This window comes from Zea mays, chromosome 6, assembly GCF_902167145.1.
Source record: "Zea mays cultivar B73 chromosome 6, Zm-B73-REFERENCE-NAM-5.0, whole genome shotgun sequence".
In the NCBI taxonomy this organism is placed as follows: domain Eukaryota; kingdom Viridiplantae; phylum Streptophyta; class Magnoliopsida; order Poales; family Poaceae; genus Zea; species Zea mays.
The window spans coordinates 173,328,960-173,343,058 of record NC_050101.1 but is presented as its reverse complement, the minus strand read 5'-3'; the positions used below and the strand labels follow the sequence as shown (position 1 = coordinate 173,343,058).

General features: G+C 50.1%; 2 protein-coding genes across 2 annotated transcripts; both read right to left on the bottom strand.

Annotated features, from left to right (window-relative positions):
• Positions 1–437: 437 nt before the first annotated feature.
• On the bottom strand, positions 438–3,234 carry LOC100285847 (uncharacterized). The gene is made up of 7 exons (NM_001155953.2): positions 2,822–3,234; positions 2,505–2,602; positions 2,314–2,344; positions 1,447–1,546; positions 1,239–1,309; positions 981–1,124; positions 438–883 (listed from the first exon to the last, which is right to left on the bottom strand). Exons 1-7 carry the CDS (start codon positions 2,939–2,941, stop codon positions 737–739), a joined length of 711 nt encoding a protein of 236 aa, NP_001149425.2. The 5' UTR covers positions 2,942–3,234; the 3' UTR covers positions 438–736.
• Positions 3,235–8,616: 5,382 nt separating this feature from the next.
• Positions 8,617–11,410, bottom strand: LOC100282575 (calmodulin binding protein). Its single transcript, NM_001371871.1, has 4 exons — positions 11,064–11,410; positions 10,756–10,980; positions 9,706–9,819; positions 8,617–9,596 (listed from the first exon to the last, which is right to left on the bottom strand). The coding sequence occupies exons 1-4, from the start codon at positions 11,349–11,351 to the stop codon at positions 8,934–8,936; spliced, it is 1,290 nt and encodes a 429-aa protein (NP_001358800.1). The 5' UTR covers positions 11,352–11,410; the 3' UTR covers positions 8,617–8,933.
• Positions 11,411–14,099: the final 2,689 nt, after the last annotated feature.

Here is a 14,099-nt window from a genome sequence, read left to right as displayed (position 1 = left end):
GCATATCGTCGGTAGGTGTAGGCCGTAGGTGGTAGGTAGATTGCCTCGCGTCAGAATAAGATTTCCCGACCTTTCGTGGAGGCGGAGCCGTGCACGTTGCCATCACCCAAAGACGAGACACGCGGCGGCGCCATGGCGCACAGCAGAGAAGGAGACGGACGGCGGCACCACCGTCCACCTGCACACGCACTCCCTCCCAATCCCAACGGCCAAAGCCAAGTACGCTCCTCCCTCCCCGAAAAAGCTAGGCAAAGCGGCATGATCGCCGACCGAACACGGTTATCCATCCCATCCATCACCATTTGATTTTTCCTATCCAAAACCAAAAAAGAGGGAGCAGGCAGGCAGCAATGAGTAGGAGCCCAATCAGTGGCCGGGCGCACCTGTGTGTGACGTCGTCGCGTGCGTCCCCGGGGCCGGGGACGGGGTAGGGTAGCTGCACTGCAATGCACCAGCACAGATTCCATTTCCACAAGCACCACACACCGGGGAAAAAGTAAAGAAAACAAGAATAGTACCAGCAGCAGCAAGCTTACACAATCCAAGCACCCAACACAGAGATATCATCGTCGTCTCCCCAGTACGTCCCGACCCGGCACCTGGTTCAACCGGGTTTTGGACTTTGGAGAGGTCGACTTTGACGAAACAAATTTGCCAGGAAACCGTAACAGACGCGTCATCACATCAGCAAGCAGTAGGTGGAGGAAGGTAACGCTTCAGGAGATGGATGTGGGTGCTACGAGCCGCCTTTTCCCTCTTCTGCTCCTCCTGCTGCTGCTGCTGGCGGCGTGGCGGCGCCGGCGTCTCCTCCTCTGCCGTAGCCGAGCTCCGAGATCTCCCAGCTCGTCGCTGGGGCTACCTCCTGGTGCACCCGCGTGTATTGCTGGACACAGGCAAAGAGCCACAACAGCTAGCGTACGTGAACAAAAAAAGCGTATGTATATCGAAGATGTACATGTACTAGCTAGCTAGCTCGCCACCTCCATCTTTGTGAGCAGCTCGCTCGCGGTTGGCGCCGAGACGAATATCTGGCTGCAGTCGGTGCTGATGAAACCCTCGGCGGCGCCTTTCTCGAACAGGGCGAGCAGGGGGTCGTAGTAGCCGTCCACGTTCAGCAACCCAACCTGCAGAGAGAGAGGGGCGTATACGTAGTAGCCTCAGATCGATCGTATATACAAATGCATCTACTACTACCTGTGTCTATCAGCGACAGTGAGTGAGTGAGTGAGCTCACTTACTGGTTTGTCATGGATCCCGAGCTGGCACCAGGTGATCATCTCCAGCAGCTCCTCCATCGTCCCGTACCCCCCTGGCAGCAGAGAGACCAACAGGCCGTAGCCGTACGTAAGCAAACGCAAGTTGGAGTGGGGGGCTCTGAATTATTGCCAGCGCGGTCGGTCGATGATGGTTATGTTTTAGCAGGGGACGTCTGGTCTGGTCTGGCACCTGGGAGAGCGATGAAGGCTTGGGACTGACGAGCCATCTCGGCTTTCCTCTGGTGCATGTCGTCCACGACCCTCACCTCTCCCACGCTTTCACCTGATATCTGCCACAAGCGTAAAAGACAGCCGTGTAAAAAATGCCACTGTAAATCTCCGTCGTGTCCAACCAAGCGTATACATTACTGTGAGATCTGCATTTCTGTCTCAGTGGCTTGGACACACACACACGCTGTTCCGGTTCCTGACACTTGACAGAGCCAGCCCCAGACAACACACACACAAACGAACAAAGAGGACAGCAACAGGAGGATTAACGATGGAAAAGGGAGGGCAAAAAGAGAGGTGAAAACACCACCACGCCACTCGCCTCGAATAGGGAACCACTCTGTACTAGTGTAGTGCAGGAGTACAGAACCCTAGTTATACATACAAAGGAAAAAAAGGACTAGAAAAGCATCCTCTACTTGACAGAGTCTACCTGGCACGTGTGTTGTAGTAGTACTGAATTCAGACGGCAGCTGAACCGAGACTCCAAATTGTCACACCTAAAGTAGTAAAGTCTATATATATAACTAGCTAGACAGGAACCTTCTGCTAGTAGGAAGAGAAAGAGAGAGAGAGAAAATCAATACTAGCAGTCCTAGCTTGCCAAAATCTTTCACCAACAAGGGTGACATGACAAAACCGAACGACTGGTGGACAGACAAGAAGCTCAGCAGTCGTTCACTGAATCCCCATCGTAGTTGACTAGTTGTAGGTGAAGCTTTTCTGAATTATGCATGAATATGGGACATGCTTGAATTTAACCCAGCGACAAATCATGTGCGTGCATGAACAGATCTTGGAGCGAGGAGAATCCACATGTACTTACCTCAATAGGCATGAGCGCTTTAGGAATCACCCTGTGAACGAACGAACAGGTTAGAAGCAAAAAAAAAAAAGCAAGCAGAAACATACCAGCTCCAACATCTCAGATGGATGGAGAGTATTTGAAAAGGGGTGCAGAAAAGAACGAAACGAAAAAGAGAGGTGGAACTGCAAGCGCGGTAGCCGGCATGGTACCCGAGGACATGGCAGCCGCCGTGACGAACCGTCCGAGCAATCACGCCCATCAGACCGATGCTGCCGCCGCCATAGACGAGGTTGATGCCCCTCCGCACCTGCACGTTGCCGTCGCGGCAAGGGGGGAAAAAAGGCACGGACACGACGACGGTCAGGTCACCTACCAAGCAAGAGCTCAAAGAAAGAAAGAAAGAAAGAAACTAAAGAGGACGACGGTGGCAGTGCCGTAGCGCATGGCGGACGGACGGGCGGGCGTGGTCAGCTGAGCTGAGCTCCCTGACCTTCCTCCCTCTGCCCGCACGTACGTGCACACTCACCAGCTCGTGGCCGAGCTCGAGGGCGGCGTCGGCGTACACCTTGCGGCGGCCGGCGTTGCTGCCGCAGAAGACGCAGACCGTGCGGAACCTGCTCGGCACCGCCGCCTCGCCGTCGCCCATGCCGATCGCGCGGCGGCCACGCACGTACGCCGCTGCCTAGCCTAGCCTAGCCTAGCGCCGCCGGCCCCCGCCTCTCCCGGCTCTGACCTAGCCGCCCGGCGAGGACGACGGGGGAGCCTGATGGCGGCCGCGCGCTCGGGCACTCACGTCACGGTGGTGGTGGTGGTGGTGGTGGACTGGTGGTGCCGTGTCTGGATGCCTATCTCCAGCAGCGTGCGTGTCTCGGCAGAGCTCCCCCCAGCAAGTGATGGCGCGCGGGCATTAAGGCAGGCGGGGGGGCTAGTGCTGTAATCGATCGCCCACGGCCCGCAACAAGCGCCTTATAATTCTAAGTGGGTCAAACACCGCACCTCGCTCGCCGCTGTCATTTTCGCGGGCGCCGCGCGGTCCGGTGACCAGTCAGTCACCACCCACGCCAGCCGGGGCCCTCCCGTAACTCTGCATTGCCTGTCTGTCCCCCCCGCCCTCACCGTGTCGCCGGGAATCTTTTTTGCACCGCCGCCTGTCCGCCGCTTCCTCCACTCTCCACCACTGTGACTGCGAGCGCCTGCCCTGCCTGCCGGTGACGGCATGCATGGCGCCGGCACTGCACCCCGCGTCTGGACCATCCGTGCGTGTCTCCTCGGGCCGCCCAGACGCCGACGCATCCCGGCCGTCCAAACCCCGCTCCTCCGGCTGCTCCTGCGCTGCATGGAGCCATTCAGAGCCGTGCCAAACCACAAACCAGACCTCAGGCGTGTTTGGTGTGGCGCCTAAGCCGCCACACCGCGCCATACTTTTCAGCCACAAGTGTGGCGCCCATTTGGGCGCCACACTTGTGGCTGAAAAGTGTGGCGCGGTGTGGCGGCTTAGGCGTCACACCAAACACGCCCCTCATCTTTTCCAATTTCCACCAAGGGTTGGGGTTGCTATCGGGGGGCGGGCGCCACCAGCGGTAACTGTAAACACGAGCAGCTTCAGACGACTTGTCCAGGGGCGCGGTGAATGAATAGTGTGGGATACACTGTTCCTTTGGTTTTAATTTGCACGACTTCTATACTGTTTTGTCTCTATCTCTCGGCACGTCACTGTCCGCCGACTGTGCACCGGTCAGGAGTGGTACAGCACTGCACCAGTACAGTAGTCTGTAGGCCGCAGCGAAATCCCATCGGCCGCAGACTTTTCTTCTCCCCCTGTTCTATCATCACTCTATAGATGTCCAAACGGGCCACCCGGCACGGACCCGGTCCGAACCCGTTTCGGCCCGGACCGAATAGTGCCGGGCCAGGCACGGCCCGTTGAAGCTTCGGGCCGGGTCGGGCTGGCCCACGTGCCTAGGGGCATGTCCAAACCCGGCACGGACATGTATAAATCGTGCCGGGCCGGCCCGTTCGCCCGGTGGGCCTGAACGTACCGGGCCGACCACTGGCCCGAACCAATACATAATAACAGAATTAAATACATGTACATATCAGATTTACACAGAATTAATACCAGATTCACACAGAATTAACCACATGATTCACACAGAATGATTCACACAGAATGATTCACACAGAATTAATCACATGTTTCACACAGAATTAATCACAGGATTCACACAGAATTAATCACACAACAAATAACAGCTGGTTCACAGGATATTACACAAACACAGATATGAAATGACTATTTGGAGCTGTTAGTGCAATGGCCGCCTCATTAAAAACCTTCTTAGGTAAAAACTCACACCTCGTGAGAAAACCCTAAGAAGGAAAAAAGAGTGCGGCCCAGCTCCTAAGTTTATAAATCATTACAGTCCATTACAGTGTACAGATCATTAGTTCAATACAACTCATAAGACACATCCCTAGCTGATTATGTTGCTGGATCATCAAGCCACAGGTTGTCGTGCTCATCTTCAAGTTCTTTTGTGTCTTCCTCCACACTGTGTTGCAGGTGAGCATCAGCAAGTTCCCAATCTTTGATGCAGGATAATATCTCTACCATATCAGGAGCTAGACGACGTCGACGCTCTTCAATTACCCTGCCAGCAAGACTAAATGTAGACTCTGAGGAAATAGTAGAAGCTGGCACAGTCAAGACATCTTTAGCTAGTAGTGAAAGAATAGGATAAGTTAACTTATGCTGATGCCACCAAGAAAGGACATTGAAGTCCTCATCAAACTCAGTGATAGTATCACTGTCTAAGTAAGAAGCTAACTCAGAGGTAGATGCAACAGTAGAGATAGCTTGAGGGGTTGAAGAAGAAGAACCTGATCTCCTTCCTAGAGGAGTAGAGAACTCACCATCAAGGTCATCATCACCATAAATGTCATCCCATGCCATTTTTTTCTTACCAGATAAGTGGGATGATGGTTGGTGGGCGCCACGCATGCGTGTGTCACCAAATTTGGTCTCATACAACTGAAAGACTTTGGTTAGCTTAGTACGAACATCAAATGGAAGCCTAGAGTAATCAGTACCAGTTAAACTAGATAACTTGATAAGGACTTTGTTAAAACCCCTCATTTTAGCTCTAGGATCCAAAATAAAAGCAACTGCATATAAAATTGGAATGTCTCTCCAGTACTTCAAGAATTTATCTTTCATAGGAACAACAGCACATCTTAGCAATATATCATTCTCAAATGCATTTAGATGTCTAGCTATCCTCAGAATGTGATGCAACATTAAAGTAGCAGTTGGATAGTAGACACCAGACAATGCAACAGTTGATTCATAAAATAATTCTAAGAAAGATAACACTTTTTCAGCAATTGCCCAATGGTTATCAGTTAGTAAAGGAGTCCCATCTTCATTCAAAGGATATTGGGTTTTGATAAAAACAGAGAAGGTGGACTTGTGTGGTAACAAGTGTTTAATCATTAAATAGGTAGAGTTCCATCTAACATCCATGTCAACACCAAATTTACGAGGGCGAATAGCCATACTCATACAATAGCTTTTGTATGCAGCTATACGTTGATTAGATGCATTTAAAAATGTTATAGCAGTTCTAAAGTCATCAAGATATGTTCTGATAGGATCCAAACCAGCTTTAACAATTAGATTAATAACATGACATGAACAACGTTGATGCAAGAACATAGTAGACAATTCATCATCAGATGCATCAGTACCAAGGCTACTATCAGGAACAGGTACACCAAGGTAACCACACAAGAAAGGTCTTAGAAATTTCATGGCAACATTATTTGAGGAAGCATTATCCAAAGTTATAGCAAACACTTTTTCAGTTAAACTATACTCATCAATAACAGTAGCTACAAGATTAGCAATGTTAGCACCACTATGCTTACCATCAATGAGCCTAAGTGCAAGCAATCTTTTTTCTAATTCCCACTTAGAATTAACAAAATGAGCTACTACGCTTAAGTAATCCTCCTTTGCCTTGCCAGACCAAATATCAGAAGTAAGACAAACAGAACCAACATCATTTTTTAAAGTTCCAATTAAGTTCACCATACGTTCATTATAAAATTTAACCATGTCCCTGGCAGTGGTCTGTCTAGAAACATGCACAAATCTAGGGTTATGAGAACGATTGATATAACATTGAAAAGCAGGAGTAGAACCATGCCATAAAGGAAGGTCATCCCTAGCAATCAAACGACATAGTTCAGTCCTAGCAATAGAAGCAGAGTACTCCCAACGTTGCAAAGTACCGTCAGCATTGTACTTAAGCACAGATTGGACTTGCCCAGAGCGTTCATGTGCTTTCTTAGCAGGGCAATTATGACGAAGTAAATGACCAGTACCAGAAGTAGAACGAGCACTAAGAGTTTGCTTACAGTGCTTGCAACGAGCAGCATACCTGACTTTTTTACCATCCACAATCTTAGTCAATTCATCAAAGTCATTCCAGCACTTGGACCTTTTCTTTGAGTGCGAGTTGCTTCCACCAGCATCAGGATCAGGATCAGGGACTATCTCTGGCAGGCTTGTGGAGCCTGTGCCAGTCCCTACTGCAGAGCCAGCGACAGTATCGATATGAATAGGATCTCCATGGGTTTCATTCTCACCGAAACCAATGAAGAACCTAGCATCCTCAGCCTCATTAAAGTCCTCGAGTCTGCGCTCCTCCTCCTCTGCTTCCGCTGCCGCGTCAAGGTCCATGAGCTACAACGTACAGTCGGCTCCGGCTACCTCAACGGCTACAAGGTTCAAAGCAACAAAATGGAGGCAGTGAGGAGTGAGTCAGTGAGCCAGTGACAAGGTTCAAAGCAACTATCCACACAATTACAAGAATTAAATGCTAAAATTAAACATACCTTTCGAAGCCGGAGCACCAGAGACGACGGAACGGAGCCAATGTCCGAGGAGCAGCCGAGCAGAGGCGCAGATCGACCAGCAACAGCAAGCAAGGACCAGCCGAGCACCAGAGAAAGTCAGGCAACCGGACAGGTTAGAAGGAGGACGAGAATGGGAGGAAAATGAAAACAGAACAAAATTATAGATGTCCAAGCAGCCAGCAGGGGCACTACTGCACCAGTGAGGCAGTGAGGAGTGAGCCAGTGACCATACAAGGCGCAGAGCAGCAGACCACCGGACCGGAGACAGAGAAGAATCAGGAAGGGAATCACGCACCCGCACCGGCACCGCACGGAGCACTAGTCGTCCAGCTGTGAAGCTACAACTCGATCCGATGAGGCGAGGAGCACCAGCCGACCAGCGAGGAGCACCAACGATGAACGAGCATCAACAATCACCAGATCCGAATGGGATTGGGGGTTAGGGTATCACCAATCACCAGATCCGAATGGGATTAGGGTTAGGGTTAGGAACAGGGAGACGTAGGGAGGGAGGAGAGGGAGTCAGGGAGCACCAGAGACGTCGGAGGTGGCGAGCCGTCGGCCGTCGACGGTGGGAGGACCGGAGGAGGCAGCAAGGCGACGGCGAGGCACGGGCTGAGCCGCCGGGAGCGGGAGCACGAAAATCGCCAAGCACAACCGGGGCGGGGAGGAGTGGAACTTGGGAGACGGGGCGGTCGAAATGAGGGCGGCGGCCTGGGCGAGTGGGGGCGCGGGTTAGGTATCCTAGGATGGGGCGCGGGCTGCTAACGGGCCGGCCTGCTTTCCGTGCCGGGCCGGGCCGGAGCACGCGGGCTGCATATGGCGCCCAAGCCCGGCACGCGGATCGGGCCGTGCCGGCCCGGGCACGATTAGGATCGGGCCGTGCCGTGCGTGGGCCGGGCCAAAACCGTGCCGGGCTGCGGGCCAAACGGGCAGCCCGCACCGTTTGGACATCTATACATCACTCCATCGATCGCTAGTACCCTACAGGCAATATATTATTATTGCAGCAAGAACAAAAAAAAATTCTGGACTTTGACAAGCAATGTGGCCAGGGCTAACGTAGACCGTGCTTTAGTCAAACAAATGGCGAGCTATAGTAAACAAGTCGAGGGCGCTCGCCGTTACCAACCCCAAAGTGGCGCGCCATCATCGTATATGCGAGGTCCAATCGGAACGCGCGGAGCAATTGCTCGAGCGACGGGGCGATCGCCCGGGACACGTCATGGGATCTCCAGGGAAGAGGACACACGGTTTGGCGCCAGAAAACGGACAAGGTGAGCCTCGCGTCATTCCTATCGGCCCAGAGTTATCGTATTCAGGCTTCTGGTAATGGTGACCCCCAGCAACAACACCACGTCACCATAAGATACTGTCAACATCCACCACGACTCCTAAATGGAACGCAAGATAGCTGCCCTTTGCGTGCTGATATAAGTACTTACATTACTAATTTATGGGTACAAACTAGAGACAATGAAATTAGGAACTGGACATCGATTGGATGTGTACAAAACTCACGCACTAAACTAAACTAAGGATGATAATGATGATAGAAGCGGTGACCTACTAGTGCCAGAGCTCTCTCACATGTGTGGAGTTTATGAAAGAGATAAACCTCGTCTTCCTCCGTAAATTCCGTAAATACAGAGATGCTGCTTTGAACGCGTGGTAGTACTACCACCAGACCTACGACAGCTGCTTTGTCCGTTGGTGGATCAATCCTCCTCGTTCTCCTTGTCCAAGCTCCGGCCTTTCAGGTTCAGGGACATGCTGTTCAGTCTCTTCGAGGTGACTGAAATCTCCGAGCCCGCGTTGCTCTGGGTGTCGATCGAAGACAGTGTCACCCTCGACATGTCCCCGGACCGTGGTCGCTGGAACGACCTGTGATGACTGCTGCCGCTGCATCCACTCAGCCTCGCCTTGGCAGACTTGGTCAAGCTCATGTAGTTCGGGCCTCCGGTGTCGCCACTGTCTGATCTTGCTTCTGACGCTAAGACAGTGTTGGTGGTAGCAGACGTCAGCGTCACCGATGGTCTCGACCGAGGGCTCTTGTCGCCGTACGCGGAGTCGGAAGAAGCAGCTGACAGCACTGAAGATGGAGGAGGACGCTTTGCTGCAGATACCCTAGTTGTGACATTGTTTCTTCTGATCTTAACTGAGCTGGCATCGGAAAGCTTGGAGGCGGGCAAGTTCGGCTCCTCGCAGTGCTTCGCGAGCTGCGAGTCGCTATGGTTTCGCTCCGTAGATCTGGTCTCCCATGGCTTCGTTGCCATCCATCCGTCTAAGTAACTGAAGTCCTGATTGCACCCATTAGGATCATGGCTTCTAACGCAGTTAGCAGGAGAGCTTGGTGTCCCCTTCTGTCTTGAACCCCGAGGCTGAAACGAATACACCATCGATCGATCGACATGTTATGAACATGAAACTGTCGATGTAGTATAACCTAGTGTTAACAACAGATGACAAATATGTGCTAACAACATGTACCTGGTGAGACAGAGCATAGGCAATTGCCCTTTCTCTCTTTGCTGCACCTTCATGCTTCATGTGTAAATTTGATCTTACTTCAGCAACAGATCCGTGGCGGTCACACCATTGTTCCTGAAATATCAAGCAGCCAAGAAATGATCAGGGTACGCAATGTACACCTCATGGGTTCATCCAACCAAAGAAAATTCATAGAAACAGTAAACTGCAGTGTGAACTCATTCTTTTTTATTTAAGTTCAACTGTAGTCTGAACATGAAAGCTCGGTTGGCAATACATAATTGTTGAAGGCATCATTGGTGTTATCACCATAGACTTTTCTTACCTAACAGCGTCACTACCATATTGATTCAAACGCACATTGCCAATGTGAAAGAGCAAGAAACAATCTTAATGGATGCAATCATTACCAAAAAAAACATAAAGGGAGCTTAATTGTCAGTGTCATTCTTACTGATTCCAGTCCCTTTCAAATAAAAGTAACCCACCACATCAACTCTCACGTCAGTTTCCCATTCAGTGTAAGAACAAACATATGCAAAGTGCCAAATAGTCAAAATATCAACAGTAGCACAGTGGGAATTCAAATTTCAAATTTTCACCACTTTCTGACTTCCTAATGATCTCAGAACTCCATTGTTCTAAAATTCAAAGGTTGCGGGGGCATTAGCATTAAAAAATGAAGTTAGAGGGAAGCTTTAATGTAACTACCTATCTTTATTCTGAACAAATTCGTACTAAATTCTCAGTGGATGGCAACCAAGGAACTGAACCACATTGTCCATGTGGCAACATTAGTTATACTTAGGAAACAGAGACCTCATGACACTCCAACAACACTGTCAACCGAATTCCATCGTCAGAAATTTGGTTGCTCCCTCAAATTTTCCAGAATGGCAGTTGAGATTTAGCTGTCTACTCGGTAATGAAGAAGCTCCTAGGCAACTTAGCAGCTAATCAACAAATGGCTGGGTGATGCAAGTGTATCATTGCGTACTCTGACAGCAGAAAAAAACACGTGATGTCTTGCGTGTTCAGAGTTCCATATACCATAGCGTCTTTGGTAGAACTGGCACAGCCGTTGAGCGCGTCCTGGCCCTGTGAGCCGTGGCCATCAGCGGAGGAGCGCGCCCGGCGCTCCCGGGCGCGTTCCTGCACCCGCAGCAGTGCGTGCATGCACTTGAGCGTGACGGCCAGTTGCTTGCGCACGCGCCGGCCGCGCACCAGCGCCTGCAGCCGGACGATGCCCCTCAGCGCCTTCAACGCCCGTCTCGCCTGCTCACGCGCCACCACATAATAGCAAGAGTCATGATCAGCGCCGCTACATAATGGAAACGGAGAAGGAATACGGGCGATACCAAGAATCCGCGGAAGGCGGTCTGGATGCGGACGGCGGCCCATTCCTGCCTGATGAGCAGGAAATCCCTGGGCGGCGCGCGGACCACGGCGGCGAGGACCGAGTTGAACGAGTCGGCCGACGCCGAAGAAGACTCGGACGCCAGCGCACTGCCCTCTCCGGCGCTGGCCCTGGACGTGGCCGACGAGCTCCGCCAGAGACGCCATTTGCGACCGCCCTTGTGCCCCGCCGCCTTCTCGGGCGCCTTCAGGGCCACCAGCGACTTGATCCACTTCCCCGACGCCCCCATCGGCGCCGCGCAATGCGAAACGCAACTGCTTACTCCCTCTGTTCGACCGAAGCTTCCGCTTGGTTGTGTGGGGACACTCGGCACTGGGATGTGGGGGGAGGAGAAGCCGAGGCGAGACGGGACGCGACAAAATAGAAGGAGACGCAACAAGTGGAGTAGTGGGGGTGGTGGAGGAGGTAGCCGTTGTCCTTTTCGGCCACGACGGTGGGGAGGAGCAAACGAACCGTTCGTCGTTCGTGTAGCGGGGATTCAAATTTCGAACGGCGGCGAGCAGCAACCGGCAAAAGGTGGCGGCCGGACCGCGGGATCCGCGGCGCTCGAACGGACGTATGGTTCGAGGAGCTCTGGGCCCATATGTCATTCGACCAGATGAACGGTACGAGAGGGTTTTTTTTTCTACAGCAACGGTTGGAGAACGGAGAGTCGTGGCCTTGGCGGCTTGGCCCTTGTGGGCGAGGAGAACGGCGAGTCGGCGACCTTGGCGACTCACGGGCTCGATGGCTGGCTTTCCGCGCGTTGGGCTTCGAGAAAGGAGGGGGCTTTCTAGGGACATGGGCCCAAAATGCCTGACTGCCGTGTGGGTCCACAATAAAATGGGCCCGTGCGTGACGGAGTTGAGTGATTGATGAGTGGTCCACTCCAAGCCTGCCATGGTTCTGGTGAGTTCTCGTGTGCCGGTGCCGACGCCGGGACTGACACGACCCGACGGCGATCGCGCGGAAAGTCGTGACCGTAGTTGACACCACGCACTGGAACTCAACGGAAAGGGTTGCTACAAATTTCTTAATCAGGTCTAAAGCACATGTCTTCTGTCTTCGGACACGGTTTTCAAACCTTAGTCGAATCCCAGTTGTGACCAGATTTTTTAAGTTCATGACTTCCGGACACGTTAGACGTAACACCATAAGATCTAAAAATATTTAAAAAGTTATCGAGATTATACGAAGGTCACTTAAAAATGTTTCTTCTAACACTCCTAATGCAAAGTGAGTAATGATAGTCAGTACCAATATCATTTAGCAGCCAATTCTTCTTTTAGCTGATGCGATAGACATAGACATAGACATAGGGTCTGTTTAGTTGGACTGTGGCTGTGAAAAAAGTTGTTGGGGGTTGTGAGCTGTAGAAAAAGCTGTCGTAAGCTGTTAAAAAGCTAAAAACCGTTTGGTGAAAACCACTAAAAGTCATTAAAAATTCTTCGATATATGTTTTCACAGTTCCATCCGAAAAGCCACTAAAAGCAGGTACATGGGTGCTTTCAGATTTGCACTACGAGAAAGTCGGCTTTTAAAAAAAGCTGCTTCCTGGATCCAGCCCTTTGGTTGTCTTTTGACTTTTAGGGAGGCAAAAGCCGAAACCAAAAGTCAAACCAAACACACCCATAGACATAGGCCTTATTTGGCAGGGCTTTGGTTACTCTGAAAACAGTTTTAGCTCTAGCTCCTCTGGCTATTTGGCTTCTTTGGCGCGGCCAGAGTCGTTTTACAATTCGTTTGGCAAAATATTTTTTTGTGTTTCTTTTCAATGATGTATTAGGAAAATAAAGGGGGAGCCGATAGAAGTCATGTTTTTTGTGCTCTCGCTCCACATAAAAAACGGCTCTAGCTCCTCGAGGGCTCCCGACGAGAAACCGTTTTTATGACCATTCGATAGAGCTTCACGATGAGCCCGAGTCGGAGCCGCCTAAAGAGCAATGCCAAAGAGGCCCATAGTAACAAAATTCGATAAGCAATGAAAACATTAGGATAGTTGTTCACTTTTCGAATAGAACTCAAAAATATCGATGGCTGATATTGGTAGTCGGTTGTAAAACCTTAAATTACAATATTAGATAATTCAAGTCCACATCAGGTCAATTATCAACAAGGTTCTTGGGTTTAGTAAAATCCAACTATATTTTTAAATACTTGGAGTTCTCCAAATCTAATTTTTCAATGAGGACGACGTCGCCATATCAATCATTCAACCATCAACAGAAAATATATTTGACTTTAAAATCCTTCCCTGTCTGCAATATTTCTTCAATGCTATAGGATTCATCAAATTATTTCTTTCTAGTACCTTGGTGCTTGAATATAAAAGGATGGAGCATTTCAGTTGCTAGTTTTTTATGCAATTTTCAAGATGGATTGAAAACCCTTGATTTTTGTAGTAAGTTGTATGTGTACATGGAGTAGCTGTATCTAAACTGGGCTCTCTGATTTTTTTGATACCTGGTGTGTAGAGATGGCAACGGGTACAAACCCGCTGGGTTTTGCCGTCCCAAACCCGTACCCGTGAAAAATATCTATGCCCATTAAAAAACCTGTACCCATGACGGGTTTGAGATTTTATCCAAACTCGTACCCATCGGGTTAGCGGGTACCCATGGGTTACCCGTGGGTTTCATCTCCAATATACTTGTTCTTTTCATAATCAATAAGTATCGTAATGATTAATGATATCATGATCCAAAATCTATGTAATGAACAACGAGTTCATGATTTGGTATAAAAATTATCAGTAGAGAGAATGGAATACAAATAATAAGTTGTATAATTAAGTGACCTTGCACTAAGTTATCCATCCACCACATATATAACGCTAGTAAATAAAATATAATAGCAAGCAAGCAACACTCTCACCGACTACTGATACATTCACCAATTGATAAAAAATATGAAGTAAATAAGGAATAACAAGTTTGTTGTTCGTTTATAAAATAAAATGACAATATGCACTAGGTTTGGTCGGGTTTAAAAAACCCAC

What these genes read in the sequence shown, in the direction of transcription:
- LOC100285847 (NM_001155953.2), bottom strand. Translation starts at nt 2,941, where the DNA reads ATGGGCGACGGCGAGGCGGCGGTGCCGAGCAGGTTCCGCACGGTCTGC. An exon ending in TCGAGCTCGGCCACGAGCTG is followed by an intron (nt 2,603 to 2,821) that starts GTGAGTGTGCAC and finishes GGCAACGTGCAG; the next exon opens with GTGCGGAGGGGCATCAACCT. An exon ending in GGCGGCTGCCATGTCCTCGG is followed by an intron (nt 2,345 to 2,504) that starts GTACCATGCCGG and finishes GTTCGTTCACAG; the next exon opens with GGTGATTCCTAAAGCGCTCA.
- LOC100282575 (NM_001371871.1), bottom strand. Translation starts at nt 11,351, where the DNA reads ATGGGGGCGTCGGGGAAGTGGATCAAGTCGCTGGTGGCCCTGAAGGCG. An exon ending in CCGCCTTCCGCGGATTCTTG is followed by an intron (nt 10,981 to 11,063) that starts GTATCGCCCGTA and finishes GCGCGTGAGCAG; the next exon opens with GCGAGACGGGCGTTGAAGGC. An exon ending in CCTATGCTCTGTCTCACCAG is followed by an intron (nt 9,597 to 9,705) that starts GTACATGTTGTT and finishes TATTCGTTTCAG; the next exon opens with CCTCGGGGTTCAAGACAGAA.